General features: G+C 68.1%; 2 protein-coding genes across 2 annotated transcripts; both read right to left on the minus strand.

Annotated features, from left to right (window-relative positions):
• Positions 1-2,042: 2,042 nt before the first annotated feature.
• LAMB2 (laminin subunit beta 2) lies at positions 2,043-12,071 on the minus strand (the record flags this gene model as incomplete). Its single annotated transcript, XM_082004667.1, has 33 exons — positions 2,043-2,179; positions 2,256-2,415; positions 2,489-2,665; positions 2,773-2,914; positions 2,998-3,205; positions 3,563-3,707; positions 3,800-4,003; positions 4,071-4,312; positions 4,389-4,573; positions 4,645-5,017; positions 5,086-5,182; positions 5,270-5,484; positions 6,038-6,262; positions 6,344-6,507; positions 6,583-6,814; positions 6,940-7,083; positions 7,175-7,367; positions 7,483-7,600; positions 7,682-7,809; positions 7,913-8,068; positions 8,246-8,381; positions 8,464-8,543; positions 8,691-8,803; positions 8,880-9,059; positions 9,144-9,332; positions 9,622-9,742; positions 9,830-10,032; positions 10,817-10,880; positions 10,956-11,144; positions 11,252-11,325; positions 11,507-11,642; positions 11,725-11,888; positions 12,029-12,071. The coding sequence occupies 33 exons, from the start codon at positions 12,069-12,071 to the stop codon at positions 2,043-2,045; spliced, it is 5,337 nt and encodes a 1,778-aa protein (XP_081860793.1).
• A 75-nt stretch (positions 12,072-12,146) lies between these two features.
• LOC309408682 (laminin subunit beta-2-like) lies at positions 12,147-27,452 on the minus strand (the record flags this gene model as incomplete). The annotated part of the gene is given in 38 exon segments (XM_082004583.1): positions 12,147-12,613; positions 12,792-12,948; positions 13,040-13,216; positions 13,678-13,815; positions 13,906-14,117; positions 14,202-14,346; positions 14,956-15,159; positions 15,273-15,502; positions 15,577-15,761; positions 15,841-16,219; positions 16,755-16,851; positions 16,938-17,152; positions 17,570-17,794; positions 17,884-18,047; positions 18,221-18,452; positions 18,873-19,016; positions 19,252-19,444; positions 19,947-20,067; positions 20,387-20,508; positions 20,585-20,743; positions 20,854-21,006; positions 21,177-21,333; positions 21,605-21,684; positions 21,830-21,942; positions 22,208-22,387; positions 22,516-22,704; positions 23,138-23,258; positions 23,339-23,544; positions 23,626-23,689; positions 23,786-23,974; positions 24,077-24,150; positions 24,266-24,389; positions 24,484-24,659; positions 25,252-25,301; positions 27,005-27,014; positions 27,017-27,115; positions 27,118-27,211; positions 27,213-27,452. Coding segments are annotated over 38 exon segments (5,952 nt in total). The 3' UTR covers positions 12,147-12,479.
• Between the last annotated feature and the right edge of the window lie 523 nt (positions 27,453-27,975).

Here is a 27,975-nt window from a genome sequence, read left to right on the forward strand (position 1 = left end):
GCTCATACAAAACCTTACACAATCCTTCCCCGAGCCAGGGAAGCCTGGCCATGCTGCTGAGAGAGGAGGTGCCTCCTTGCTCTCTGCTCTCCCAGCCTTTGTGCCGGTGCAAGCACCCACGTGGCTGCAGCATGTACCGGATCGAGATACCAGCCAGAGTGAAAATGCTTTCTGCCAAGTTTGTCTTACCCTAGAGCAGTTCTCCATCCCAGTTCATGCTGGGGCTGCACAATCGCTTTCACTGGCCAGCAGAACGGGACAACTCAGGAATGGGAGTGAGAGGCTGGGGAGAAGGGCCGCCCCTTCCCACAGCAGCACCAGACTGGGCTAGTGTAAATGCTCAGGGAATGATAGCAGAAGGTGCACAACAAGACGCAATGAGCCCCCTGCGTTTCGGGCGCATTTGGCAGGAAGAGACCCCTGGTTCTTGCCTGCACCACCTCCCCATCAGCACCCAAAGGCCTTTACTAGCCGTGGAGGAGGCTGGCTATCCCCCAGCCTCATCCTTCCACAGACTTTTGACTCTTTGGCTCCTTCATGTCATGAACACAGCTGACAGAAACACGTTCCTTGTGTCCACAAGTACTTTTGTCACCTTCTGCTTCTTGTACCTCTGAGGGATCAGAAATCTTGAGACTCGAGCTTATCTCTTACTTCAGCATCTCGGCATGCCTGACACACAGGCTGAGCCAGGACAAGCACAGAGCCACTCAGGGCAGGCACCCACTGCCACATGTAACATTTCCAACCCTTGTGGAAATCACCGTGTCCCCAAAGCACCGCGACAGCAGCGAGCCCTTATAGCTGTGCTGCGCGGGGAGCCCGGCGAGCCCAGCTCCCCCCAGGCCCTGACAAGTCTCCGGGGAGGATGAGCCTGATCAGACAGCAGCCGACGGTGGGCCCCCGGCCCCTCCTGCGCTGCTGCCCGCTCTCAGGCATTTGGAGCAGGGAAAGGGACGGCGAACGGTGCTTCTGCCCAACAACCCGCGGGCCCAGGTGCAGGCGGAGCCCCCGCGCAGGCAGAGCGGCAGGTCACAGGCAGCGGCCCAGCCCCACGGCTCCCGCCTGAGGCTGCCGCGCTCGGCCCGTCCTGCCATGCCTCTCCTCACGCCGCCGCCATCCGCTGCCCCCTCACACACGGTCCCGCTCCCCGCCGCCCCAGCCCTGGCTCCCTCCCCCGGGCCGCATCCCGGCCTCCCGCCGCCGCCGCCCCCCGGCCCTGCCCGCCGCCGCTCCCCGCCTCCCTGGGCCCCACCGCCATCCCGGCCCGGCCGGCCCCGGCCCGCCCCGCACTCACGGCCCCGCCCGCCGCTCCGGTCTGTTTTGTTTCCAGCCGAAGTTCCGAGCGGGCCGACTCAGGAGACAGGCCCGAGCCCGTGACGCACTTCCGGAAGCCGGCGGACGAGCCCACGTGACGCGGGAGCGCGATGGGGGAACAATGGTCATGTGACGCGAACAGGGCCGGCCGCTGGCTCGTTCCCTCCCTCTCCCGGAGCCCGGCCCGGCAGCGCCATGGTAACGGCGCCTGCCGTGGCGTCATGACGGCGCCTCAGGGGCGGGCCGTCCTCAAGGGCGGGCAAGGGCGCGACCCGGCCCCGGACTGCCGGGGCGTTCCCATGGCAACGGGCCGGGCGGCGCCGGCTGGCCCCGGCCTGCCGTGGGTGGCCCAGGCCTGGCGTCCGGAGCCCGAGCCCACCGTGTCCCCTGGCCCCGCTGCCGGGCCCACAGCGTCCCCCAGCCCCACAGCCAGGCATTGGCCCCACCGATTGTCCCCCAGCCCCACAGCTGACCCCCGGCCATGCACTGTCGTACACCTGGGGGCTGGCAGGGGCAGGCTCCCACCCCGGGGGCTCAGGGAGGGCATGGTGGGGCAACCTGGGTGGATGCGGGGGCCCATGGCACGGGGCAGAGGCAAGGCAGTCTTGCTCTGTAACTTTATTCACACGGGGGTGCCCTGCAGCCCCCACCTTGCCCACCGCTCCAGGGGCAGGTGGAGGCCAGGTAGCGGGGAGAGTGCCAGGGGGTCCAGGCCCCTCTGGGGATCACTGGCAGGTGTTGTAGATCTGGACCTGCTGGTTGATGGTGGCCAGCACCTCCCTCATCCTGGCTTCCAGCCCGCCCAGCTGGGCTGCCTTGGCGTCCAGCACTCGCTCATTCCGCTCGTACGCCTCCTCCAGTGCTGCAGGGATGGGAGGGACATGGGTCAGCATGGCCCCCCACCACCACGATCCCCCACCCCACCACCCCGGCCTCACCTCGCAGCCGCTGCAGCTTGCCCTGGGCGTCCTGCAGCAGCCCAGCAGCCTCATCCCGCAGCTGCTGCGCCCGGCTGCCTGCCTGCTGTGCGCCCTGCGCCCGGTGCTGCACCAGCTCCTGTGCCGTCCGGTACCGGTCCCGCAATGGCCCCTCCAGCACCTGCTGGGCAGAGGGGCCAGTCAGCAAGAACCCCAGGAGCGCCGCCGGCCGCGCATGTCCCCCACTCACCCACCTGCTTGGCCTCGCCAGCTCGGTCCCGTGCGACACCAGCCGCCTCCTGGGCACGCGTGGCCACCAGGCTGTTGTTGGCGCGTTTCACCTTCAGGGCATCCGTCTGTCTGTCCAGGAGCCCGATCCGTCCCATGGCGCCTGCCAGTTGCTGCTCTGCGCTCATCGTCTGGGCCTGCATCTGGGGACCAGTGGCATAAGGGACAGGCACGGTCAGGGTGCCCGTATAGTGGGGATGGGGCCCTGCCCATCCCTGTGGGGCTAAGGTCACGGGGACAGGGCCCTTACTGTGCCAAGGGCTCTCTCGCTGTGCTGGATGTCACCTGTGGCATGGTGCAACGCCTGCTCAGTCATGCCCTGAGCTTGCTGCGCATCCTCCAGTGCCTGCCGCACCGCCTTGGCCATGTCCCGCACGCCCTCCGCCCGTGACCTGCGGCCGGGGCGGCACTGGCTCAGCGCCAGCCGGGGCTGGGGGACCCTAGGGGGGCTGCACCCCCACATCCCTGGGCTTACCTGGCCCGCTGGGCGTCCTGCAGCAGCTGCCCAGCCTGGCGCACATCACCGGCTGTCTGCTCCAGGATGGCATCCACGCTGGCCAGGTTGCGCACTCGTGCCTTGATCTCCTCAGCCAGGCGGTGGATCTGGGCCGGCGCGGCAGGGAGTGACAGCTCCAGCACCCGGCTGGCTACCACCTCGATGCTCTCGGGGTCGGCCCCCTCCTCTGCGGGCAGGAGCTGTCAGTGTGTCCCCTGCGGCACCCCGGGGCAGAGGGGACAGGCAGACCAAGGGGTGGTGGAGGGCAAGGGTCAGCCATGGGGAGGGATCATGGGGCAGGGCAGGGGCGCAAAGGAGAGTTGGGGGGCATAGGATGGTCAGGGCAAGGCAGGGACCGTGCACCGCAGTGTGGGGCAGGGGCTGTGTGGTGCAATGCCGAGGCGGTACAGCCCATGTGCAGTGCAGGGACTATGCAGTGTGGCGCGGTGCAGGGTCAGTGCAGTGTGGTGCAGGTGCAGTGCAGGTATGGAGCCATGCAGCACGGAGCAGGGGCGGCCAGGCCCCCTGGCATGCTGGCACTCACGGCTCAGGAAGGCCTTGACGTGGCTGATGAGCTCCCGCAGCTCCTTGTTGGAGTTCTCCACACGGGCCCTGGTCTGGTTTGCCTTGTCCAGGGCTGCCTGCGCCCGCAGCCGCGCCTCATCTGCCTTCCCCTTGGCCTCGGCTACCTGGGCAGGTGCAGAGACCCTCAGCACCAGCTCCGAGGGCTGGGCATCATGTCCATGCCGCCTGCTCCCACCAGTGCCCATGTGCCACGCACCCTGTGGGAGAGCTGTGCCACATCGCCGGCGGCCTGCCGCAGCTCCTCCTGGGCATGGCGTGCCCGGTCCAGTGCGCTGTCAGCCGTGGACACGGCCCCGCCGCAGCTCAGACCCCCACAGCGCCGTCCCCCATCCTCGTCCCGGCACCCAGCTCCCCCGCAGGGACTCTCGCCGCAGGGTACGTCGCCTGCCGCACCACAGACCTGCAAGGCAGCGTGGGCTCAGGGTGGCTCTGGGTGCCAGCCCCCCAGTCTCCTCCCCAAGTCCTACCTTCTCATTGAGTGGGTGCAAGCTCAGTGCCTGCGCCCTTGCTGCCAGGTCCATCAGCGCCCGCCGGCTGGCCGCATTTTGGCGGTTGAAGTTGTCCCGCTGACTGGCCAGGAGCTGCTCGGTACGGCGCCGGGTGGCTGCCGAGGTGCTGATGGGGCTGGACATAGCATGTGTAGAGGCGTCTGCCCGGCGCTCGGCCTCCCGTGACTCCCCGTGGGACTGGCGGATGCTGTCATAGGCACCTGGGGGCGGCAGGGGCACCGTCAGACCCCCTGCCACAGTCCTGTTGCCCCGGCCCAGCTCCGCAGCACAGCTCACCGAGGAAATTGGAGGTCTTGAGGGTGTGCAGCCGCTGCTCCAGGTCCTGCAGGCTGTGGTTGAGGGCACGGGCACCCCGGTCCACTGCGCTCAGCACATGGCTGGCATTGAAGTTGGCATCCTGGGCAGCCGTCAGCTCTGCCTCCAGCCGTGTCAGCCTCTCCGTCGCCTCCTCAATTTGCCGCCTGCAAAGGAAGGGGGTGACAACCTGCCCCTGGGGACACCCCAGGAGCCATGCCCTGCACCAGGTGCTCACCGCAGCCCCTCTGTGGCATGCGTTAGGTGGGCGGCGGTGGTGGCAGTGGCGTTGCGGGTGGCCACTACGTCACGCACGGTGGCCAGGCTCTCCTCCAGCTGCTGGAAGGTTCTCTCGAAGGTGCCAGTGGCCCCAGTGTGCTGCAGGAGGCTGGCCCGCTGTGCCAGCGCCCGGGTGTGGGCAGCCAGGTCCTGTATCACCCGGTCCCAGTCCCCAAAGCAGGGGTGGCAGGGCTGGCAGGTGGGGAAGGCGCCGGCAAAGCCACGGGCACACTGGTCACAGCGGATGCCCGAGATACCAGGTCGGCAGTCACAGTGGCCGCTGACACGGTGGCACTGGGTGCTGGCAATGCCGCGGGGGTCACAGTCACAGGCTGCGGGGAGAGCAGGGTCAGGGCACCGCAGGGCCCACCACAGACCCCCCGCTGGCACCAGCTCTCACCTCGGCACTGCCGCTGCGGGTCACCCCAGTGGTGCTCCTGGCAGTCGGCACAGGTCCTGCCCCCAAAGCCCGGCCGGCATGAGCACTGCCCTGTGAACTGAAAGGCACGGCGTGTCCGAGGCTGGCACTGCTGCAGCACACCTCCAGTCCCACCCCAGCCCCCCGCGTCCCCTCCCTGTCTCACCTGGTTGCAGGCGGGTGTCAGGGCATGCTGGGGGTGGCAGGCGCAGGGCTGGCAGCCCTGCCTGCTGCCCAGGTTCCAGAAGTTGGGGCTGCAGCGGTCGCAGCTCTGTCCCTCCACGTGGGGCAGGCAGTGGCACTGCCCGCTGTGGCTGTCACACTGGCACTGCTGGGGCCCACAGGTGCTGGGGTCAGTGCCCAGCGTGTTGCAGGAGCAACCTGGAACGAGATGGGTGCTGAGCAGGGATGGGGACAGGGATGAGGGTGTTGAGAGGGGATGGGGACAGGAGGAGAACGGGGACAGGATGGGCATGAGATTGGGATGGAGATGGGATGGGAGTTGCAGATGGGATGGGGACACAGGCAGGGATGGGATGGGGATGGTGATGGGTGAGGGTAGAGGCAGGATGGAGATGGGATGGGAACAGCATGAGGACTACTGATAGGGATGGGATAGAGATGGGACAGGGACAGGGTCAGGATAGAGATGGGATAAGGATGGGATGGTGACAACCAGGGTGGTGGGGGGGGTGGGATGGCAATGGGGACAGGCATGGGCATGAGATGAGGCTGTGGATGGGATGGGACAAGCTGGGCATGGGGACAACGATGGGGATGGGGCTGCAGTGCCAGGGCTGGGCAGAGGAGATAGCACAGAGCAGAGCAGGGCAGGGTGGGAGGGACCCCACAGCACTGTGCACGAGCAAGGGCAACCATGAGCATGCAGGGTCCCCACGGACATGCTGGTCTTGCTGTGGCCGTGGGCACTCACGTCTGCAGCTGTGCCGCGTGGCATCCCCATAGTAGCCGGGCTGGCACTCAGCACAGTGTGGCCCCGCTGTGTTGTAGAGGCAGCGCAGGCAGCGCCCTGTGTGCCGGTCACATGCCTCCGGGTCCGTCATGTCAATGTTGTCGTGGCACTGGCAGGGCAGGCAGTGCCCGCCAGGCTGCAGTGGGTCCCCATAGTACCCAGGGGCACACTCGTCGCAGCGCGGACCTGCCGGCACAGGGCGTTGGGCAGTGCCTGGGGACAGGGGACCCCCAAGGCACTGAGCATGCTGTGGCGGCAGGCACCCACCTGTGTACCCAGGGCTGCAGTGGCAGATGACCTGCCGGGAGTGGCTGTCCTGGTAGCAGGAGGCAGCGAAGTGGCGGGGGCTGCCAGGCCCATCGGGGCAGGGGCAGGGCCGGCAGTGCTGGCCAGACCCCAGCGCCGGGTTCCCAAAGTGCCCAGCTGCGCACCTATGGGCAGGCGATCAGTGGGGACTGGGGCTGCTGGCAGCACCCTGCCCTGGCCCAGGCACACACCCCACTCACCTCTGGCACCTCTCGCCATCCGTGTGGTCACGGCAGCGCAGGCAGCTGCCTGTCCGGGGGTCGCACTCCTCAGCGTGCCCGTTGCACTGGCAGGGACGGCAGGCGGGGAAGCCCCAGTGGCCAGGCTGGCAGCGGTCGCAGCGTGGGCCATGAGCACCCTCGCGGCAGGAGCACTGCCCTGTGGTGCTGTCGCAGACGGTGCTCACCGACCCCTCACTGCTGCACTGGCACTCTGGAAGGCACGGCACCCACGGTGTCTGCCCCCGGCACGCAGGGAGAATCCCGCTCCAGCCCCGCCCAGCCCTGGGGTGCCTGGGCTCCTCTCCGGGCCAGGCTGGAGAGCCCCACAGCACTCACCCCGGCACCCGCCGGGCCCGAAGCCAAAGGTTCCCGGGGAGCAGCGGTGGCAGCGTCGTCCCACGACGTTGGGTTTGCACCGGCACTGCCCGCCCTGGGACTGGCACTCAGCGCTGAGTGAGCCCTGGGGGTCGCAGAGGCAGGCTGCGGGCAGAGAGTGGGGTGAGCAGTGCCCACTGCTGTGGAGCGTGGGACGGCGTGCGGGATGGGGGACGGCGCACAGGGCCATACTCACGCAGTGCCCCGTCATGCAGGACGGCCGAGAGGCTGTGCAGGAGGCTGGAGCAGGGCTCGGCCACGGGTGAGGGCCCTGCAGCATGGAAGGGCTGGGCACAGTGGTACCGCTCAAAGGTCTCCCGGCGCTCCATGGAGCCGGGGTCGCCCGCGATGAACATCTCCAGTGAGGAGTACCGGGGCATGAGCACTAGCTGCAGGGAGCAAATCAGTGGGACGTCAAGCCTGTCTCTCCCTGTGTCCCCTATGGCTGCATCCTGCCCCCCGAAGAGTTGTTGTCCCCCATCCCGCTGCCCGGCCGTCCCTCACCGAATCGATGAGCACGCTGGCGGTGGGATCCTGCCGAGCAGCAGCACAGCCCAGCTCCAGGCGGAGGGTGTAGGAGACGCCCCGCTCCAGGCAGACAGGCTGGGGCAGCACCACGTGCCTGAGGGGGCAGAGCAGAGCATGGGCAGCCAGGTGCCTCCTGCAAGCCTCGGCACAGCCTGGGTCCTGGCAAGGTGCTCACCTGGCACCAGAGAGGAGGCTGGTGGAGAGCTGGTCATCGGCCGGGATGGTGTTTCCGCAAGGGCTGCTGGCTGAGACAGGGCTGGGACGCAGCACCCTCACCCTCACCTCCTGCCAGGGCTCTGGGTGCTGCCAGCGGAGAAGGAGCTGTGCCAAAAAGCCTCACCAGCTGCCACTCCCCCTGCCCTCAGTATGGCGATATGTCCCACCGCTGGTCTCATCTGGTGCTCACCTGGGGCTCGTAGCGGATGATCATGTCGTACTCAGTGGAGAAAGGCACGTCGCTCACATGAAACTCCACCCAGCCGCCCTCCAGCATGCGGGCAAAGCCCGTGCCCGTCCACGAAGCTGGGTGGTCTGTGGGGGGCTCACGCTCCACCACTGAGCCCTGATGTGAAGGGGGGGTGTGAGAAGGGACCCCAAAAATCACCTTAGCCAGCAGGTACTGCTCTGCCCCACTGCCCCATTGGCAGAGTGATGCCTGACAGCTTGGGGACACTGCAAAGAGCCATCTGGTGCCCTGCTCTGCCTGATGTTCCCCCCCAGGGACACCTTCGTCCCTTACCTGATGCAGCCGAGCGTCCTCAGCCTCGTAGGTGTAATGGTCCAGGTTGATGTGGTAGAAGCCAGGCTCCACCTGGCCGCACTGTCGTCCCACCACATGGCTGCGGCACCGGCACTGTCCCGTCTCCACGGCGCACCTGGTACCCCGGTGGCACCGTCAGACACAATGCCAGCAGGGATGGCTGACCCCTCGCCCCCTGCGTCCCCATGAAGACTCACAGGTTGTCATAGGCACCTCCCACGTCGCAGTCGCATGGCCGGCAGCCTGGGAGGTCATGGCTCAGCCCCCAGTGCTCAGGCTGCAGAGAGCAAGAGTGTCAGGGAGTGCCCAGCTGCGGTGCCGTGGCCCGAAGCATGGTGCATAGTCCCAAGCTCCATGCACGGCCCTGAGCACCGTGCACAGACCCCCGAGCACTGTGCACAGCTCCCAGCACATCCCCACTCACCAGGCACTGGTTGCAGTTGTGCCCGGTCACCAGCCGCTTGCAGAAGCAGTCGCCACTGATGGGGTCACACTGGCTGCCCTCGGCCACCGTGCCACGGGGGTCACACTGGCACCCTGTGCAGAGAGCCAGCGGCGTCCGGCGGGGCCAAGCCATGTGCCCGACCCCAGCGGGTGCCACCCCGGTACCTACGCTGGCAGCCCTGTGGGTTGGCGGTGCTGAGGCCAAAGAAGCCGGGTTTGCAGCGGTCACAGCGGGGACCAGCCACATGCTCCTTGCAGCGGCACTGCCCTGCGATCAGCCCCCGGGCTGGGTCATCGGCGCCGTCGCACAGACCCCCATCCAGAGAGCCCTCGGGGTCGCAGTTGCAGGCTGAGGGCACAGGCAGGGTCAGCACCCTGACCCCCTGGCCCACCCTGCGCAGCCTGTGCCGCACCGCACACCCCTGGCACCGACCTCGGCAGACCATGGGGTCCCGCAGGTCCTTGCTGGGGTCCTTGTAGTAGAAGGGTTTGCAGAGGTGGCAGCGGCGGCCCATGGTGTTGTGCTGGCAGCCATCACACACGGCCCCGCTGGCATTCCCCGTGGCCAGGAAGACAGCCATGTCAAAGTGGCACCGCCGTGAGTGCTCATTGCAGTCGCACCCTGCAGAGATGGCACAGCATGCGGCACCCCAGCACCCCACCTGGCAGGCAGCACCCCCAGTGCCAAACCTCCCCAGCCCTGACCCTCCTCACCCCAGTACGCAGCACCCCAACCCCCCCAAACCACAACAGGCAGCACTCCAAGACCCCCCCAGCCAGTCTGCAGGATGCCAGTCCCCACTCAACCACATCCCAACACACAGCACCCCGAAACCCTGGCACGGTGCAGCCTGCCAGCCCCGGTACCAGGATCTCTGTGCCAGGAGCCGGTGCCAGCACAGGACACTCACGGCGGCAGGCATTGGTGCTGGAGCCCTCGGCCGGGCGCCAGGGCAGGTCATGGTAGAAGTCCTCACAGCGCTCGCAGTTCAGCCCCTGCGTGTGGTGCTTGCAGACGCAGCGTCCGTGTACCTGCCGGGACACCACAGTGAGGGGCTGCAGGACTGGGCACAGCAGCCACCCAGTTCCAGCAAGGCACGCGGGGCCGGCTCGCCTTACCATGCCGTCGGTGGTGGCGGGGGCCCCGCTGAGCGGGGCGCACTCGGAGGCGTGCCCATAGCAGAAGCAGTTCCCGCGCAGCACCAGCTCGTAGAGCGCATAGTAGTACTTCTCCTGGATCTCCCGCCGCGAGTCCAGCAGGTTGTCCCCCAGCGTGTGCAGCTTGGTGAGGTTCACCCGCAGGTTGGTGACGCGCAGCAGGTCTGGGGTGGGGAGAGACCCGCATTGGCACGGGGCGGCCGGGCCTGTCCACGCGCGGCTTGGCTGCGGTGGGCTGTGCATGGTCACGGGGTCTGCGGGTGGCTCGGTGGAGCCAGGCACGGCTCAGCTCACCCGTGCACCCTCGGTTTGGCTCACACACACGTGGTTGCACATGGCCAGGCTGGGCTGTACGCGGCTGCAGTGGTTCAGCTCCCGTGCATATGGTTGTGCACGGTCAGGCTGTGCACGACTTACCAGGGTTCTGCAGGCCCCCTCAGCAGTGCAGGCTGGGACCCCAACAGTGCAGAACACGTGCCCTGGGTTTAGGAGCACCCACTGCCCGGGGCTGAGCCCAGAGCACGGCGGTGCCTGGCGGGCACAGCCTGGGGGCCCCGCAGGACAGGACGGCTCCCCCAGGACTGCAGCTTCCCAGCAGCCCTGCCCTGCGGATTCCTTTGCTCCTGCTCCCACTCTAAATTTAGCCCTGGGTGATTAACCCACTGCATCCTGTTCCCGGCCCAACTCCTCTGCCCGTCACAGACACCGTCCCGCACTGTGGCTGGGCTTGGCTCTGGCACAGCTCTGGCACACCCATCCCCCTCTGCTCACTCCAATGCAGCCCGACTTTTAGCTGCTCCCACGGGGGTGGTGCAGGAGGGGCCCGAGCCTCTGCAGGCTGGATCAGGCCCTGACCCCCGCCGTGGGGCTCAGAGCAGGGAGAGAGCAGCCAAAATAGCTGTGCCCAAAATAGAACAGCCAGGCAGGAGCCCAGGGCAGGCGACTCACTCTGGATGGCGGGGCTGTAGGGGTCCTGGATGGGGATTGCGGGGTCCAGCACCCGGTAGATCACCTGGGGGGGAAAGCAGGGTGGTGAGGGGAGAGTGGGGGGTCCCCCGACCCTCCCGTGGCGCCAGCAGGGCCTCACCTCCCCCTCGGTGGAGGGCTCGATGTCAGAGTAGCGGGATTCGCAGACGACATCGTCGATGCGGCGTGGGGGCCCGCGGGGGACGTGGGGGAAGGCAGTGGCGCAGTCGTAGGCAAAGTAGCGGTAGACTTTCCAGCTGCGTCCGAAGTCGGCCGAGCGCTCCACCAGCATGGCCGCAGGGCGGAAGGTCTGTGGGACACCCAGCTGCAAGAGGGGCCGGCCCCACAGCCCCCACGGGCTTCATCCTGTCCCATCCCATCTTGTCCCATCCCAGGTACCCACATGCCAGGACCCACCTTGAAGGTCATGATGAGATGGGTGAAGTGGAACTCGGCCTCCAGGTCCAGCTGGATGCTGACATGCTCCACGCCTGGGGATGGCACGCAGGACTGCAGGGAGCACCCACCCACGGGTCCCCGGGGCTCGTCCCCCCCACCCGGCCGTGGTCCAGGGGCGCGTCCGCAGCCGCCAGTTGAGTCACGCTTCCTCAGCGTGGGAGGATGGGAAGAAGAGCCCCCCGGGACGCCCCACCACCCCCGCCCGCTGCTTACCGTTCTCTGACTGCCACCAGGCTTTCTTGGGGCGGGGGGCGAAGGTGGTGACCACGTTCTCGATGCGGTGGCTGTTGGCGTTGGCACGGGTGTCGTAGGGCCGCCGCGAGTCGCAGATGAAGCACTTCTTCTCTTCCTGGGAGCAGGGAGGCCCGGCGGTGTGTGTCCCTATCCCCGCCAGGTCCCCCCGTCCCCCATCCCGTCCCCGTCCCGCTCACCTGGAGGTGGCTGACTATGCAGTAGGGCTGGGGCCGGCGCAGCCCGCAGGTGGAGGTGGCACTCAGCTGGGGGGCTCGCCCCACCAGCAGGTCGCCGGTGGCCGGGTAGCAGCTGCCGCGGGCGCAGCCCTGGGGGGGGTCGGGGGCCGGGGCCCCCCCCAGTCCTGGGGGGTAGCGGGCGGCTGAGGGGCGCTGGGGGGGGGGCGGAGCCCCTTCCGCGGCCGCCCGGAAAGAAGGCGGCAGGGCCGGGCCGGACCCTGGCCGCCACCGGGCCCCGCCGCGGGGGAGGGGGGCGCGGACTCACCGGCCAGCAGCGGCAGCAGGAGGAGGGCGCCGGGGCTCCGCATCGCGGGGGCGCAACCGGGGCGCAAGGGGCGCGCAAAGGGGACGCAAAGGGGGCGCTCGGCAGGTGCCCGGCGGTCCCGTCCCGTCCCGTCCCCGCCCCGCCGGTTCCCGTTCCCGTCCCCGTCCCGGTCCCTCCCGCCCCCCCGGGCTGGGCGGCGGGCGCAGAGCTCGGGGCTGCGCGGAAAGCGCGGGGCGGATCCCGGCCGGAGCGGGGAGCGCGGGCGCGGCGGGCGGGCAGGGGGCAGGCAGGAGGCAGGCAGGCACCGGACACAGGCAGCCGCTGTTCAGGGCTTTATTTGCAGGCGCGGCCGCGCTACAAGCGCCCGCGGAGGGGACGGGACCCCCGGGCCAGGGGGGCTGCGGGGCAAGACCGGACCCCGGCTCCCAGCCCCCGGCGCTGCCGCCGGTCCCTAGCAGGTGGCATATGCGTTGGCCCTCTCCCGGATCTCCTCCAGCAGCCCCCAGACCCGCTGCTCCAACGCCTGCAGCCGCATCGCCTTCGCCGCCATCGCCCGCTCATTGGCCCCGAAGTGCTGCTCCAGCTCTGTGGGACGGCGGCACGGTCGGGGTGCAGCCCCCCACCGTGTCCCCCAGCCTGTGCCACCCTTGAGGCTCCAGGCAGGACATGCCCAGAGGGATGAGGGGAGACATGCACGGGGAGGGGGGCGGTAAGCAGGGTTGGGGTGCTGGGGAATGCCCCCCACTACGGGTTCCCCGCTCACCTTCCAGCTTCCTCTTGCTGCTGCTGGCCTTGTCCAGGAGGTCCCGGGCCTCTGCTGTCAGCTGCGTCACACGCTGCAGGGCCCCACCGGACGCCCCTGCCAGCCCACTCACCCGGTTCTTCAGCATCACGTAGCGCTGTGTCACCTGCGCCAGGTCCTGGTGGCACAAGGGCATGGCGAGGCTGAGCCGCTCTGGCACCCCATACCCCCTCGGTGCCACACTGCACCTGGGCAGGGCCGGGGTTCACCTGGCTGAGTGTCCCCGAGGTGGCAGTGGCACGCTGCGCCCCATCCTTGGCTTGCTGGGCCACATGACGGGCATCCCGGCCCCGCTCCTGCAGGATGGTGACGCGCTGCGCCAGCTCCCGCAGCCGCCGCTGCGCCCGCGACTCCTTCCCCTCCAGCGCCTGCAGCCTGCGCTCCGCCTGGGCAGGCATGGGCACCGTCTGCCAGCATGCACAGCGACCAGCCGCGCCCACGGTGCCAGCCCCACCGCCTTGGCAAACCCACGGCACCCACTCCCCAGCATCCACATCCCGCTGGCACCAGCCTTGCCACCTTGTGTGCTCACAGTACCAGCCTTGCTCTCCACGGCACCGACCCCATTATTCCCAGTGCCCCCACGCACCAACCCTGTTACTCCCAGCGCCACCATGACACCAGCCCCATTGCTCCCAGTTCACCTGTGGCACTGATCCCGTTAGTCCCAGTGCACCCATGGCACTGACCCAGTTATTCCCAGTGCCCTCACAGCACCAACCCTGTTGCCCCCAGCATGCCCCAGGCACCATCCCTGTCTCCTGGCCGTGCCAGCAGCACTGGCTCCACTCCTGCAGCGCTGGCATGCCCACAGCCCCGGCATCCCTACAGCCCCAGTGCCCGTCACCTCCTTGGCTCTGCTCTCGGCCGCCCGGATGGTGTCCCTGGCGCTCCGCAGGGCGCTCCCTGCTGCTGTCGCCTGCGCCTGCGCCACCTCCAGTGCCTGCTGCGTCCCCACCATCTCGTCCCTCACACCCTCTGCTCGCTCCCTGCGGTGGCACAGGCAGCTCCAGCCCCTGCCAGCGCTGCGGGATGGACCCCTGCTCCCTGCCCACCCTAGCACGTTCCCCACCACTTGCCTGGCATCCCGTCCCTGGGCCAGCAGCCCCTGTGCCGCGGCCAGCCCCTGTGCCGTGCTGTTCAGCACTGCATCCACCCCCTCCAGCTGGCCAATGCTCTCCCGCATCTCCCGCAGCAGCTCCTGGATCCGACTGGGGCTGCTGGGCAGGGAGATGTTCAGCACCTGCCGGGCCACCAGCTCGATGCTGCCCGGGTCAGCTCCCTCCTCTGTGGGGACACAGGAGCAGGGTGGGCTCGGGTGGGCACGCTGACACCTGCCATGCCCGTGTGCCCACCCGGTGCTGGCGCTACCTGCCAGGAAGGCCTTGATGCGGCGGATGAAGTCCCGCAGCTGGGACGTTGCCTTCTCCGTGCGGCTGCGGGCGGCCTGCGAGCGCCCCAGTGCCTCCTCCGCCCGGCTCCGCGCCCCCCGCGCCAGCTCTTGCACCTCCTGCGTCTGGGGGGCATGGGGCTGAGTGGGGGGCATGGGGCAGCCCCAGGGAGGGGGCGTGGGACGGTGGGCAGGGGGCACGAGGGGACATGCACGGGGACAAGATGGGGGCATGCAAGGTAATGGTGTGTGCAAAGGAGCATGGGGGGCATGCAAAGGGACATGAGGGGGTGCGCAACGGGGTGCAAGGGGGCACAAAGGGGATGTGCAAGGGGGTGCAGCAGTGGCTCAGGGAGGCACACAAGTGGCACAAGGGGTGTCTGTGAAGGGGCGTAAGAGGGACATGCGGGGGGGGGACGTGCTTGGAGGCACAGAAAAGGCACAAGCGGGATGTGCAAGGGGACACTCAAAGGGGCATGGAAAGGGCACAAAGAGGGACATGGAAGGGGACATCGAAGTGCCATGGAAAGGGTACAAGCAGGACATGCAAAGGGACATGCAAGGGGACACGGAAAAAGCATCAGTGGGACATGGAAGGGGACATCAAAGTGGCATGAAAAGGGCACAAGTGGAATGTACAAGGGGACATCAAAGTGGTACGGAAAGAACACAAGTGGGCCACACAAAGGGGACACCAGGGGACACCAAAAAGTGCCATGGAGCCACCACCCCTACCTTCTGTGCCACAACACCCAGCTGCCCCAAGGCCACCTCCAGTTGCTGTGAGGCGTTACGAGCGCTGTTCAAGGCTCGAGCTGAGACGGGTAGTGCCCCCATGCATCCCGTGCCGCCGCAATGCCGTGTCCCCATGCCATCCCGGCACAATGCTCCTCCGCAAGGCGCTTGGTCACAGCTCCGGTCCCCAGGTACCCCACAAATCTGCAGTGACGACAACGGTGGGGTTGGCAGCTCAACACTGCGTGGGGGCAGACCCCCTGGCACAGGGATCTCCCCTCATGTGCCTGTTTGCCCCCCGCTGGTCCCGCTCTCACCTTCTCATTGATCCCAGCAACGCTAAGTCCCATCACCCGTTTCTGCATCTCCCGCAAGGACTTCCGTGCTGCGACTGTGCCGCGGCGGAAAGCATCACCCCGCTGACGCAGCGCCCGCTCAGCTGTCCGCCGTGTCGCCTGTGCCCTGTTCAGCTCACCGGCTGTGCCGTTGGCCACTGCCTCCGCCTGCCGCGAGGCGTTCACCGATGCCAGGATGCTGCGGTAAGACTCTGCAGGTGCTGGTGTCAGGGTTCAACCAGGATGGTTGCCACCAAACCCCACAATTCTCGCTGGATGCTCTTACCACCGAATCCAGCTGCTGCTACAGTGCTGAGGAGGATTTGGAGGTGGGAGGTGCTTTGGTTAAGACCCCCCAGCTCGCGGCTCAGCCCAGCTAGCCGGTCACGGTGCCGCACATCTGCCTGTGCCAGCTGATCTAGATGTTGCTCCAACTCTTGGAGCTGCTTCCAGAAGTCATCCAGCTCCATCCTTTCGGGGGAGAGGAGTCTCAAGCCTTTTTGGGTGACAAAAGGGGGTCGTCCCCCCCCAGCCCACTGTGCACACTTACCTGGTGCTGTCCAGCTGCCCGGGCAGCCCGTTGAGGAGGGGTCCGCCGGGGCTGCCCCCCTGGGCCAGCAGCCGTTCCACACGCCCCAGGGCCTCCTCCAGCGCCCGCAGGCGGCGGGGGCTGAGTGGGGGCACGGACGCCCCCTCCCTCAGCGCCTGCGCCTGTGCCCCCAGGCGCCGCAGCCCGTCCCGAAGGCTGCCTAGGGCCGAGTCCCAGCGCCCGAAGCAGGGGTGGCAGGGTGAGCAGCGGGGGAAGGCCTCCTGGTAGCCCCGCTGGCAGCGGTCACAGCGCAGCCCCCCAAAGCCCGGCCGGCACTGGCACTGCCCACTGGCCTGCTCGCACCGCGGGCTCTCAGCGCCCAGTGGCTCGCACTCGCAGGCTGCGGAGACGGGCGGCAGCATGTCCCAGCCTCCCCAGGCACCACCGTGTCCCCAGAGTGCCACTGTGTCCCCAGCATCCCCCTGCACCCTCAGGGCCACACCCATGTACCCCGGGCTTCCTATATCTCCACAATCCCACCATGTACTCAGGATTCCCCAAGTCCCCCATGTCCCCAGAGGTCTGTCATGTCCCCAGGGTCCCCCCTGTCCCCAGCAACCCACTATGGGTCCAGAGTCCCTCATGCCTGAAAGGTCTCATCACATTCCCATGTTCTCACCATATCCCCAGGATCTCCTGAGTCCCCAGAGTTCCCTGTGTTCTCAGTGTCTCCCCATGTTGAGAGTCCCACCGTGTCCCCAGGGTCCCTTACATCCCCAGGGCCCCCCATGTCCCTAGAGTCCCACCACGCACCCAGGGTCCCTCCATGAGCCCCTGCTTCCTGAAGACCCCCTCATTCCCTGGGGTTCCCATGTCCCTGCACACCCCACGTCCCCAGACCCCCTATGCCCCCAGTCCCTGGGACATGCCCCCACCTCGGCACTCTTGCTCAGGGTCTCCCCAGTGATGCTCCTGGCACTGGGAGCAGACGCGGCCCCCAAAGCCAGGCCGGCACTGGCACTGCCCCGTCACCTGCAGTGAAAGCGGCGTGCTCAGCTGGGTGGCTCACCCGGTGTCAGGAGGGCAGCAGAGCTATGCCGGGGTGCTGGGGGTCTCACCACATCACAGGCGGGGTGCAGGGCACGTGTAGGGTGGCAGCCACAGGGCTCGCAGCCCCCTGGCCCCCCCAGGCTCCAGAAGTGGGGTGCGCAGCGGTCGCAGCTCTTGCCCACCACGTTGGGTCGGCAGGCGCAGGCACCCGTGCCACGGTCACAGGCGCAGGTGCCAGCGGTGCAGTGGGAGGCCAGGGTTCCCCGCGGGTCACAGCTGCAGCCTGTGGGTGTGTGGGCAACTGAGTGGGGCTCAGCCCGTACCCCCTGCCCAGTCAATGCCCTCTTAGCACCTGGCCCCAGCACCCCAAGTCCCCCCCTGGCCCCAAACCCATGCACAGCCCCAACTTCCCCGATACCAACACACTCCCCTGACCCCGATCCCTGTCCCCCCCCAGCCCCAGCCCCAGGCATAGCTCCAACACCCCCACCAGTCCAAAACACCCCACCCAGCCCCAAACGCCCAGACACCCCCAAAACCTGACTAACCCACACCCCTCACATACAACCCCAATCCCCCTCCCCCAGCGCAGCCCAAACCTTCACACCCACCCTGACCCCTTGCATCACCCCAAAACCCCCTGCACATCCCCAAACCCCTGCACGGCCCCAACCACGGGCACAGTCCCCGCCCCGCTCACGCCGGCAGCTGCGCTGCAGGGCATTGCCGAAGTAGCCGGGCTGGCAGTGAGCGCAGTGGGGCCCGGTGGTGTGGTACAGGCAGTGCAGGCAGTGCCCTGTGCGGGGGTCACAGGCCCCCGGGTCGCTGGCGTCGATGTTGTTGTTGCACTGGCAGGGCCGGCATGCACCCCCCTCTGTCTCCGGTGCCCCGAAGTAGCCCGGGGAGCAGCGGTCACAGCGGGGCCCTGCAGGGAGAGGGGGCTGTGGGTGCTGGGGGTCCCACAGCCCCGGTGCTGGGGGGTCCCTGCTGCATGGTGCCCACCCTGCCCCTCACCAGCATATCCAGGCGCGCAGAGGCAGACAATGTGGTGGGTCTCCTCGTCGGCGTGGCAGGCGCTCCCATGGTAGTGCCGCGTGCCGGGGTAGCCGGGGCAGGGGCAGGGCCGGCACTGCTGCCCTGAGCCCAGCACCGGGTTCCCGTAGTAACCGTCCTGGCACCTGCGAGGATGAGAGGTGAGAGCCCCGGGGTCCATCCCATTATATCCCATCCCACCATCCCATCTCATCCATCCCATCTCATCCATCCCATGCCATGCCATCCCATCATATCCCATCCCACCATCCCATCCCACGCCATGCCATGCTGTGCCCTCCCCTCCGATCAGGCTCACCTCTCACAGTGCCGGCCGGCAGTGTGGTCACGGCAGCGCAGGCAGCTGCCCGTCCGGGGGTCGCACTCGTCGGTGTGCCCGTTGCACTGGCAGGGACGGCAGGCGGGGAAGCCCCAGTGGCCAGGCTGGCACTGGTCACATTGCCGGCCCACAGTGCCGGGCTGGCACCGGCACTGTCCGCTCACCGCGTCGCATAGCTGTGACACCGAGCCCTCCGGGGAGCAGGCACAGGCTGCAGGACGGCTCAGCTCGTGTCAGGGACATGGGTGCAGGGACACAGGGATGGACAGACAGACAGGCAGACAGGGGACCAGCACCAGGGCATGCCCAACCCACAGGCTTACAGCACAGGAGGGCTCACATAAATGCATGGGTAGGCAGACAGACGGGTGGAGGGACAGATGAATGAGTGCAAGGCAGGGCAGCGCCCACCCCAGGCAGAAGCGCGGGGCTTGGATGGATGGATGGATGGATGGACAGAGGGGGAACTGGGACCCAACCCACGGGCTGCAGGACAGCAGGGCTGAGATGGACATGTGCACAGACAGACAGACAAGCGAACAGGCAGATGGGCAGCAAACGGGGCTCTGACAGCTGGACAGACAGACGGGAGGGACAGGGATGCCCAGCAGGCACAGATCCCGCTACTCACAGCTGCAGCCCAGGGGCCCGAAGCCGTAGCTGCCCGGGGCACAGCGGTTGCAGCGCCGGCCGAGGACGTGGGTCTTGCACTCGCACTGCCCTCCCTGTGCCTGGCACTCACTGCTGCGGGAGCCCTGCGGGTCGCACTGGCAGGCTGCGGGCAGCAGGGCCAGCGTGGGGCCGGGGCTGCCCTGCCCACCCCCTGCCCACCCCCTGCCCACCCCCTGCCACCGCTCCTCTGCCCATCCCTGCCATGGGCATGGCCTCATCCTGACCCACTGACCCTGCCGTGGGCATGGCTGAATCCCGACCCACCGCACCGGGCATGTCCCCACCCTCGCCCGCTGCCCCGGGCAGGTCCCCCGACCCCGGCAGGGCTCCCCACTCACGCAGCGCCCCGCCGTGCAGCAGGGCCGAGACGCTGCAGACCAGGCGGGCGCAGGCCTGGGCCATGGGGTGCGGGGGGGCCATGTGAAATGCCTCCAGGCACCGGTACCGCTCCAGCTCTTCCCGGCGTGCCGCTGCTGCCGCCTCCGCTCCGTGGAAGCCCGGCAGCTCTGACACCCGTGGCAGCAGCACCAGCTGTGCCGGGCAGAGGGAGGGAGAGAGGAGATGGGGCTCTGGGGGCACAGCCCTGCCCTGCCATGGGACCTGGGCCCTGCTCCTGGGCCGGATCCATCTACCCCACGGCAGCCCTGACCCTGCTGGGGACTCAACCGCCCCAGCCCCATCAAAAGCCCCAGCTCCACTGATATTCCCACCCAAATTGCCATCTCCACAGGCATCCTCACCCTCATCCCTGTTGGCATCCCCAAGATCAGCCTAAACTCCATCAACATCCCCTGCCCCACTGATATTTCCATCCTCACTCCCATACCCATCTCATCCCTATCCCCACCCCCATCCCATTCCCATCCCCATCCCATTCCCATCCCCTTTCACATCCCCAAACCCATGTCGCCCCACATGCGACCACCACCCCAGGTGGGTGTCACTGCCCACCCCAGCCCATGGTCCCCTGTCCCTGCCCATCACCACACCCCTGTTGAGCCCCAGGCGTGGGGTACAGTGGGACCCCCCTCACCGAGTCAATTAGGATGAAGGCGCTGGGGTGGCGCTGGGTGACACCGGCCCGTTGAAGCCGCATGGTCACCTCATAGGTGGTGCTGGGCTCGAAGCAGAAGGGCCGGGACAACAGCACGTACCTGTGCAGAGGTAGGCATGGGGGCACAGGCACCCCAGGGTCACAGGGACGGCCAGGGGATGGCAGCAGCACCTGGCCACCTTCCTTGTCCCTGTCCCGATCCTCATCCCTCACCTGGGTGACTGTCCCTGTTTCCATCCCATCCCCATCCCTCTCTTCTGGGAGTGTGGCAGGGCTGTGCTTGTCCCTGCCCTGTCCTGATCCCTGTCCCCGTCCCCATCCTCATTTTCATCCCACTCCATCCCCATCCCATCCCTATCCTCATCTCCATCCCCATCACATGCCCATCCCCACTCTCATCCCATCCCACCCCATCCCACCTCTGGCTGTGGGGCAGGCTCTCCCGGTACATCTGCTCGGAGGGCAGCAGGTTCCCGCAGCGAGGGCTGGTGGGCAGCACGCGGGAGCTGACGCCGACCACAGCCTCCCAGTCCTCGGCTGACTGCGGCAACAGGCAAGCTCTTGTCAGGGCTGTGTCGTGCTGTACACGCCATGGCCATGACCGTGGCCACACTCACCTCGGGCTCGTAGCGCAGCAGCAGCTCGTAGTCCATGGGGTAGGGCACGTCGTCCACACGGAAGGTCAGGCCAGCCCCATCTCGCACCCGGGCGAACCCCGAGCCCGTCCATGTCACCATGCGCCCGGCGCCGTCCCGCACCACCTCCTCCACGTCCGGCTGGGCAGCACACCGGCACAGCTCGGCCCCGGCCCCACTGGCTCTGCCCCCCGGCCACCCCTGCCCTGCAGTGCCCCACCGTGCCCCATCCCACCTCCCCCAGGGCTCACCTTGGGGGGCTGCTGGCGGCCACGGCGTGAGAGGGCGCGGGGCTGGGGGACACGGGGGGGGCTGCGCTGGTGCCGCAGACGCCCTTTCCGCCCTCCCAGCTCCCCGGTGTCGTACTCCAGGCAGTCCTGGGGCACCTCTGCCCGGATGGCGCCCTGTGGGGATGGGGTCAGGGGACGGGCACCATGCACGGGGACAGCCATGCATGGGGCACAGCAACAGCCACATGCAGGACATGGTGACAGCCATGCGTGAAGCACGGTGCACAGTGACAGCCATGCACAGACTCGGGCTGGGTGTGCAGGGACCCCCCCAGGAGACTCACTGGGAGCTGGGGGTGGCCATGGCCATGGCCAGTGGCCCGCTCAGCCTCGTAGGTGTAGTGGTCGAGGGCAGCGCAGAAGAAGCCGGGCTGCACCTGGTCACACTGCCGCCCCATGAGGTGGGGACGGCAGGGACAAGCCCCATCCTCCATGGAGCACCTGGGGGCGACCAGCCCGTCCCTCCATCTCTCCTTCTGTCCACCTCCGCTCTCACCCATCCTTCCCTCCGTCCCTCTCCCCATCCCTCCATCTCAGGGGATAGAGCACCTCACCTCCCTCCCTCCATCCCAGCCCCCTCTGTCTCCCCAGCCCTGTCCACATCCCTCCACCAATGTCCCTGCCCTCTCTCCCTCCATGTTTGACCCCCAGCCCTGTCCCCACTCCTGCTCCCCCGTCCCCGTGCCCCGCCAGATGCTGTGCTTGGACCCACTGGTTGCTGTAGGCTCCCCCGAAGTCGCAGGCACAGGGCCGGCAGCCCCCCACGTCATAGCTCAGGCCCCAGAACTCGGGCTGCAACAAGAGAGAGCGGACATGGGGCAGGTGTGGGGCCAGCCCAGCCCTGGGGGGTGCCATGGGACTGGGGCGAGCCAGGCCCACAGAGTATGGTGTGGGGCAGGCTGTGGGGTCGGCTGTGGGGCAGGGCTGGGGCACTCACCACACACTGGCTGCAGGAGCGCCCGGCCACGAAGCGTTTGCAGTAGCAGTCCCCGCTGACGGGGTCGCAGGGGGAGCCGCCCGCCACCGTGCCCCGTGGGTCACACCTGCACGCTGCCCCACACACGCACACACCCCCACATGTGAGGGGCTGTTGCATGGCACTGCAGCCACAGGCTTCATGGTCCTCCCTCACCATCCCATGTCCTTCCATCCCACACCCCTCCATCGCCATCCCTCCATCGCCATCCCTCCATATTCATCCCTCCATCCCATATCCCTCTATCTCCATTCCTCCATCCCCACACCTCCATCAACCCTCCACCCCACATCCCTCCACCCCACATCCTCCCGTGCCCATCCCTGGGTCTCAGCTCACGCTGGCAGCCCTGTGGGTCGCCATGGCTGAGGCCGTAGGCGCCGTGCCGGCAGCGGTCACAGCGGGGACCAGCCACGTTCTCCTTGCAGCGGCACTGCCCCGCGATCATGCCCAGCGCCACGTCTGTGTGCCCATCGCAGGCGCCTCCGTCCAGCGAGCCTGCTGGGTCACAGTCGCAGGCTGCCGAGAGAGAGAGAGACCACTGGGAGCTGCGGCTGCCGGCCCTGGGAGCTGTGAGGCCAGGGCTGGTGGCACTGGGAGCCATGGAGCCAAGGCAAGCTGTGGGGCTGGGGTCCCGTGGCACTCACGGGCGCAGGCAGTGGGGGCGCGGATATCGGAGCGGGGGTGCCGGTAGTAGAACGGCTTGCAGAGGTGGCAGCGGCGGCCCATGGTGTTGTGCTGGCAGCTGTCGCACACGGCCCCGCTGGCGTTCCCCGTGGCCAGGAAGACGGCCATGTCGAAGTGGCACTGCTGCGAGTGCTCGTTGCAGTCACAGCCTGCGGGGATGGCACCGCGGCACGGCATGCGGCACCCCAAACTCCGCCTGCCAGGCGGCACCCACAGTGCCAAACCCCAGCCTGCAGGACCCTCCTATCCCCAACCCCTCAACCCCCAAACTGCAGAAACCCCATCCTATACCCCAGCAGGATGCACCCCAACCTCAAATCCCCCAAACCGCAGCCTGTAGCACCCTGACCCCCACAAGCCCCAGCCCCACGTGCAGCACCCCTAACCCCAAAGCATGGCATGCGGGACGCTCAACCCCCAGCCTCAAGCCTCAGCCCCTGGATGCTGAACCCCTCACGCACAACATGCAGGACCCCAAAATCCCCAAGAACAACACGCAGGACCCTCATTCCCCCAACCCAGTGTGTGGGACCCCAAGCACCCGGGCACAGAGCAGTGCCGGTGCCGGCACAGGGCACTGACGGCGGCAGGCATTGGTGCTGGAGCCCTCGGCCGGGCGCCAGGGCAGGTCATGGTAGAAGTCCTGGCAGCGCTCGCAGTTCAGCCCCTGCGTGTGGTGCTCACACACGCAGCGCCCATGGATCTGGAGGGGAGTACCCAGCTCAGCGTGGCCGCCGGGTCCCACAGGGTACTGTGCCGTGCTGGCGGGTGTGTGCGCCTCACCATGCCGGGGACAGAGGACAGCAGGGTGCCAGGTGCTGGGGCACAGTGGGCAGCATGGCCATGGCAGAAGCAGCTCCCGCGCATCACCAGCTCGTCCACGGCGTAGTAGTACTTGTGCAGCACCTCTCGCCGCGAGTCCAGCAGGTTGTCCCCCAGTGTGTGCAGCTTGGTGAGGTTCACCCGCAGGTTGGTGACACGCAGCAGGTCTGGGAGGAGGGGGTGCGGCACTGTCAGCACCTGCCCTGCCACCCACCAGCCCCATGGGCCTGGCACCCCCGGCCACGCACCCTGGATGTCCGGGCTGTAGGGATCCGCCACAGGGATGGAGGGGTCCAGCACCTTGAAGATGACCTGGGAGGAGGAAGGGGTGGGTGACCTCAGACCCCTCAGACCCCTGGACCCCCCCAGGCCCCTAGCCCCACTCTGTGCCGCCCCAGCCCCACGCACCTCCCCATGGCTGGAGGGCTCGATCTCAGAATAGCGCTGGTCACACAGCACCTCGTCCACCAGCCCCGAGGGCTGGCCAGGGATGCCGGGGAAGAGCTTGGAGCAGTTGTAGGCGAAGTAGCGGTAGACCTTCCAGCTGCGCCCAAAGTCAGCCGAGCGCTCCACCAGCATGGCCGCAGGGCGGAAGGTCTGCAGGATACCCAGCTGGGACGGGGGGCCAGACCCACAGCCCCCACAGGTCTGTCCCATCCTGTCCCACCCCATCCCAGGCACCCATGTGCTAGGACCCACCTTAAACTTCATGATGAGGTGGGTGAAGTGGAACTCACCCTCCAGGTCCAGGCGGATGCTGACGTGCTCCATGCCTGAAGGGGACACAGAGGTGATGGCCGAGGCTGGGGAAGACCCCCCGGGACCTATGGCCATGCAGCCCCAAGGCACACGCACATGGGGGCAGCCCCACTGCCGCCCCAGCCTCACCGTTCTCTGACTGCCACCAGGTCCGCTGGCCGTGGGGGCCACTCAGGTAGATGACGTTCTCAATGCGGTGGCTCTCGGGCAGGGATGGGTCCCGCGAGTCACAGGTGAAACATTTCTCTGAGTCCTGTGCCAGGGAGCGGCATCGTCAGGGATGGGTGGCTGGAGGCTGTGCCAGTGCCCGGTTGTGCCAGGGCCATGCCGGGGCCGGGTGAGCTCACCTGGAGGTGGCTGACGATGCAGTACTCCTGGGGCCCATCCAGCCCGCAGGTGGAGGTGGCACTCAGCCGGGGGGCTCGCCCCACCAGCAGGTTCCCGGTGGCTGGGTAGCAGCTGCCGCGGGCGCAGCCATGGCTCAGGTCGGGCTCCTGCCAACCCCCTGCCGCCGGCATCCCCACTGCAGGGAGTGTGAGGGCACGGGCTGAGGGCTGCACCACGGCCCCCAGGTGCCCCCACCACCCCCATGCACCCTGAATGCCTGCCCAGCACCCTCCCCACCCCCAGCTGTCCCATCCTGTCCCATCCCATCCTGTCCTGTCCCTGCATCCCAACCCACTGAAGCAGCACGAAGCTCCGTGACGCGGAAAGGTGCTGGCAGCAGCGCCGGGGCCTCGTGACCACGGCACAGGGACCGGGACCGGGCAGGCAGCAGGGCAAGCACCAGGCTGGTGGCCACAAAGCCAGGCAGGAGGTGGCTGCCTGTGCTCCCGGGGGGCTGGGCAGCTCCCGGGCTGCTGTGCGGTGCCGGGGGGAGCCAGGAGCCAGGTCAGGCGCTCGCTAATCCCAATGGGGCTCAGCACAGCCCAGATTCCCCGCTGGGTTTTGTGGCAGTCAGTCCCTGGCTCCTGCTGGCCAGGGAGCATTGCCACTGCCACCGCTGCCCAGCACCCTCTGCCCAGGCTGCGGTCCTGGGGCCACCGCAGCCCCCGGCACCGCAGGTGCACGGGGTGCCCAGTGACACGCGGTGCCCCGCCGAGGCCAGTGCTTACCCAGGAGGAGAGCAAGTGCCAGGAGATCCATGGGCAGCCGTGGGCTCTGCCTGGGGGGACACGGAGACGGCGCTGCGGCAGGGCGTGGGGTATGGTGTGGGGCACAGGGTGGCCAGATCCTGGCCTCTCTTAGCTCTGGCACAGCGGTGCACCCCGGGGTGCTCCCACCCAGCTCTGGCATGGCAGTGCACCCCAGGGGCAGCACTGGGAAGTAGGGGCGGGTGGGGCAGCTGGGTCCCACAGTCCCCCAGGGCGGCACCCCGTGCCCACCCCCGCGGCTGTACCCCAGCTCCGTACAACCCCAGGGGCCTATGGCACACAGGCCCGGGTGCACGGCCGTGCCCCACACCCCCAGACCCCATGCAGGCTGTGCCATGCCCCATCCTGCCCTGCTCGGGGCAGATCCATCCCTGCGAGTGTCACTGGCATCCCTGGGGTGTCCCAGCACCGGGCCAGGGCCACCTGGGGAGGGGAGCCAGGAGAGCCGGAGCTGGCTGGGCAAGGCGACCCTGCTGCTGGCCGGGGTCCCACTGTTGAATTTAGGCTGGAGCTGCCTTTTGTGCTTACTTCTCTCCCGGTACCGCCCGCACCCAGCCTCGCAAGCGCTGGATCAAAGCCTGGCCGCGGCGCTGCCCAAACACATCTTTCCTGTCCCCGCGCTGGAGCCAGCCGGGGCAGGGGGCTCGGGGCGGTGGGGGACGCCACGACTCTGCCCCGCCACTGGCCCCGCTCGAAGTTGCACCAAGGCAGTGGGTGAGACGGCGTGGGGCCGCGTGCCAGCGAGGGGATTCCCGAGCCCCGCGAGCCCTGGTACCTGGCGTCCTGCGGCATCTGGCGGGGCCAAGGCCAGGGGTGAAGGCGGTGTGGGACCTGCTGCCCCCCAGGCTGGGCGCACAGAAATGAGCCGGGGCGAGGGCGGCGATGGGATGGCGGCAGCCGGCGGCCCCCCCTTCCCCGCGCACGATTCTTATTCAAATGGGCTGCCCGCTGAAAGGGACGGCGGTCTCCAGGCTACGGGAATGTCACTGCCGATTCCTTCTGCCTGGAGGCCCTCGCTGCCCGCCTGCCCGCCCGCCTGCGGAGGCCAGGCCGGCCAGGCGTCGGCAGCCCAGGCACGCCCCGGCCCCCGGGCAGCATGGCGGGCCCCACTGGCGAACAAAAGGGTGCCTCGTGAGCCAGTGAGCCAGCGGCGCCACATTCCCTGGGCTCCCGGCACGGCGCGGCAGGAATGCGCCTGCTGCTGCTTGCAGCGAAGCGTGCAGAGCAGCATGGCGGGATGGGTGCCCAATGCTCCGGGAACCAGCCGGCGCAACTGCGCAGGGGGTCCGTGGCATTGCTTTTTGTCCCACCTGGGGATGCCCCATGGCGGAGGCACCATCATGGCTAGGCTGCAGGGTGGAGCTGCGCCGGGCGTCCGCCCCACCGGAAGCTCGCCTGGGCACAGCCACGGTGCTGCTGGATGGGCATGGCCCTCCCCAGGGACCCAGCCCTCCCCACTGCTACGGCTCCCGGGGCAAAGTCCAGCATACAGCAGCCCTGGGAAGTGCACTGCAGGCACGGGGGACCCGGCCCATCTCTCCTGAGGGACTCCAAGGCCCCTTTCCTTGTGTGCCACCTCGTGCCGGCTGCCGGCACCCAGCCTGTGCCCTGGGGATGTGCCGTGTGCCAAGGGCTGTGCCATGTGCCAAGGGCTGTGCCGTGCCCCTGGGCTGTGCCATGCCCTTGGGCTCCCCACCTGCATGCCGGCTCCTACCTGTGCCCGCAGGGCCTGGTCTGCTGGGCAGGTGACCGGTGGCCCGGGTGGGCTGTGGAATCAGCCAGCTTGGCCCCCGCTGGGCTCGGGCTGGGCTCGGCTGCTGTTCCGGAGGAGGGCGGCTAGTGCCTGTCTCCTCCTCCGGCAGCTGTGCCAGGCGAAGGGAGGGACCTGCCCACACGGAGCTTTAGCCAAGGTGAGGCAGAGGCCAGGTACAAGCCGGCAGTGGCCCACGCATGACACGGTGGTGCCCTGTGCCCAGGCTGGCTGGGAGCTCGCACAGAATCCCCCCGTGGTTGCTGTGCCCAGTCGTCTGGCACGTGGGGCCACCAAGACAGGTGGCCTGGCCAGGACTCGCCTCGCACCGCACGGGCCTGCCCGTGCCTATTTCAGGGCACATCTCCAGAAGCAGTACCGGGAGCCCCGGGGCGGCACGGCAGCCAGCCATGCTCCCCTAGCACCTGTGCTGGATGAATCCTGCTCCCTGCCCCGCGCTGGCACCGTAGGCACCACCGTGCCCTGAGCCAGGGCCCCACTCACCCCGTGCTGGTCAGTGTTGCCTGGGATCCTTCAGAATGGCCGGTCCAGGCACTGAGCTGACAGCCCCGGAGCCCCGCAGGGAGCACGGTTGTGCACTGGGGCCAGGCTCAACAGAGACCTCACTGTCACGCAGGGATGGTGCCTTTTATTAGCCGAGGCTGAAGGAAGGAAGAGGAGCTATGTGCTCTCCACGCCAAGGCTGCGCTCTGGCCACCCGCCGGCGAGCAAGGTCACAGGCAAACAAAGCAGCAGCTCCCTGGGCTGCTGGCCATAGGGGTGCCAAAACCCGGGCCCCCAGGGACACCCCAACCCAGCGCAGGCTGGTCCCACACACCTCAGTGGGGCAAGGGATGCTGTGGGCAGAGCCCTGCCAGCTCCCTACAGCCCTGCTCACAGCAGGCACTGCGAAATCCAGGGGAATGGCAAGGCTG

Source organism: Phaethon aethereus, assembly GCF_964289735.1.
Source record: "Phaethon aethereus genome assembly, chromosome: 11".
NCBI classification, from domain to species: domain Eukaryota; kingdom Metazoa; phylum Chordata; class Aves; order Phaethontiformes; family Phaethontidae; genus Phaethon; species Phaethon aethereus.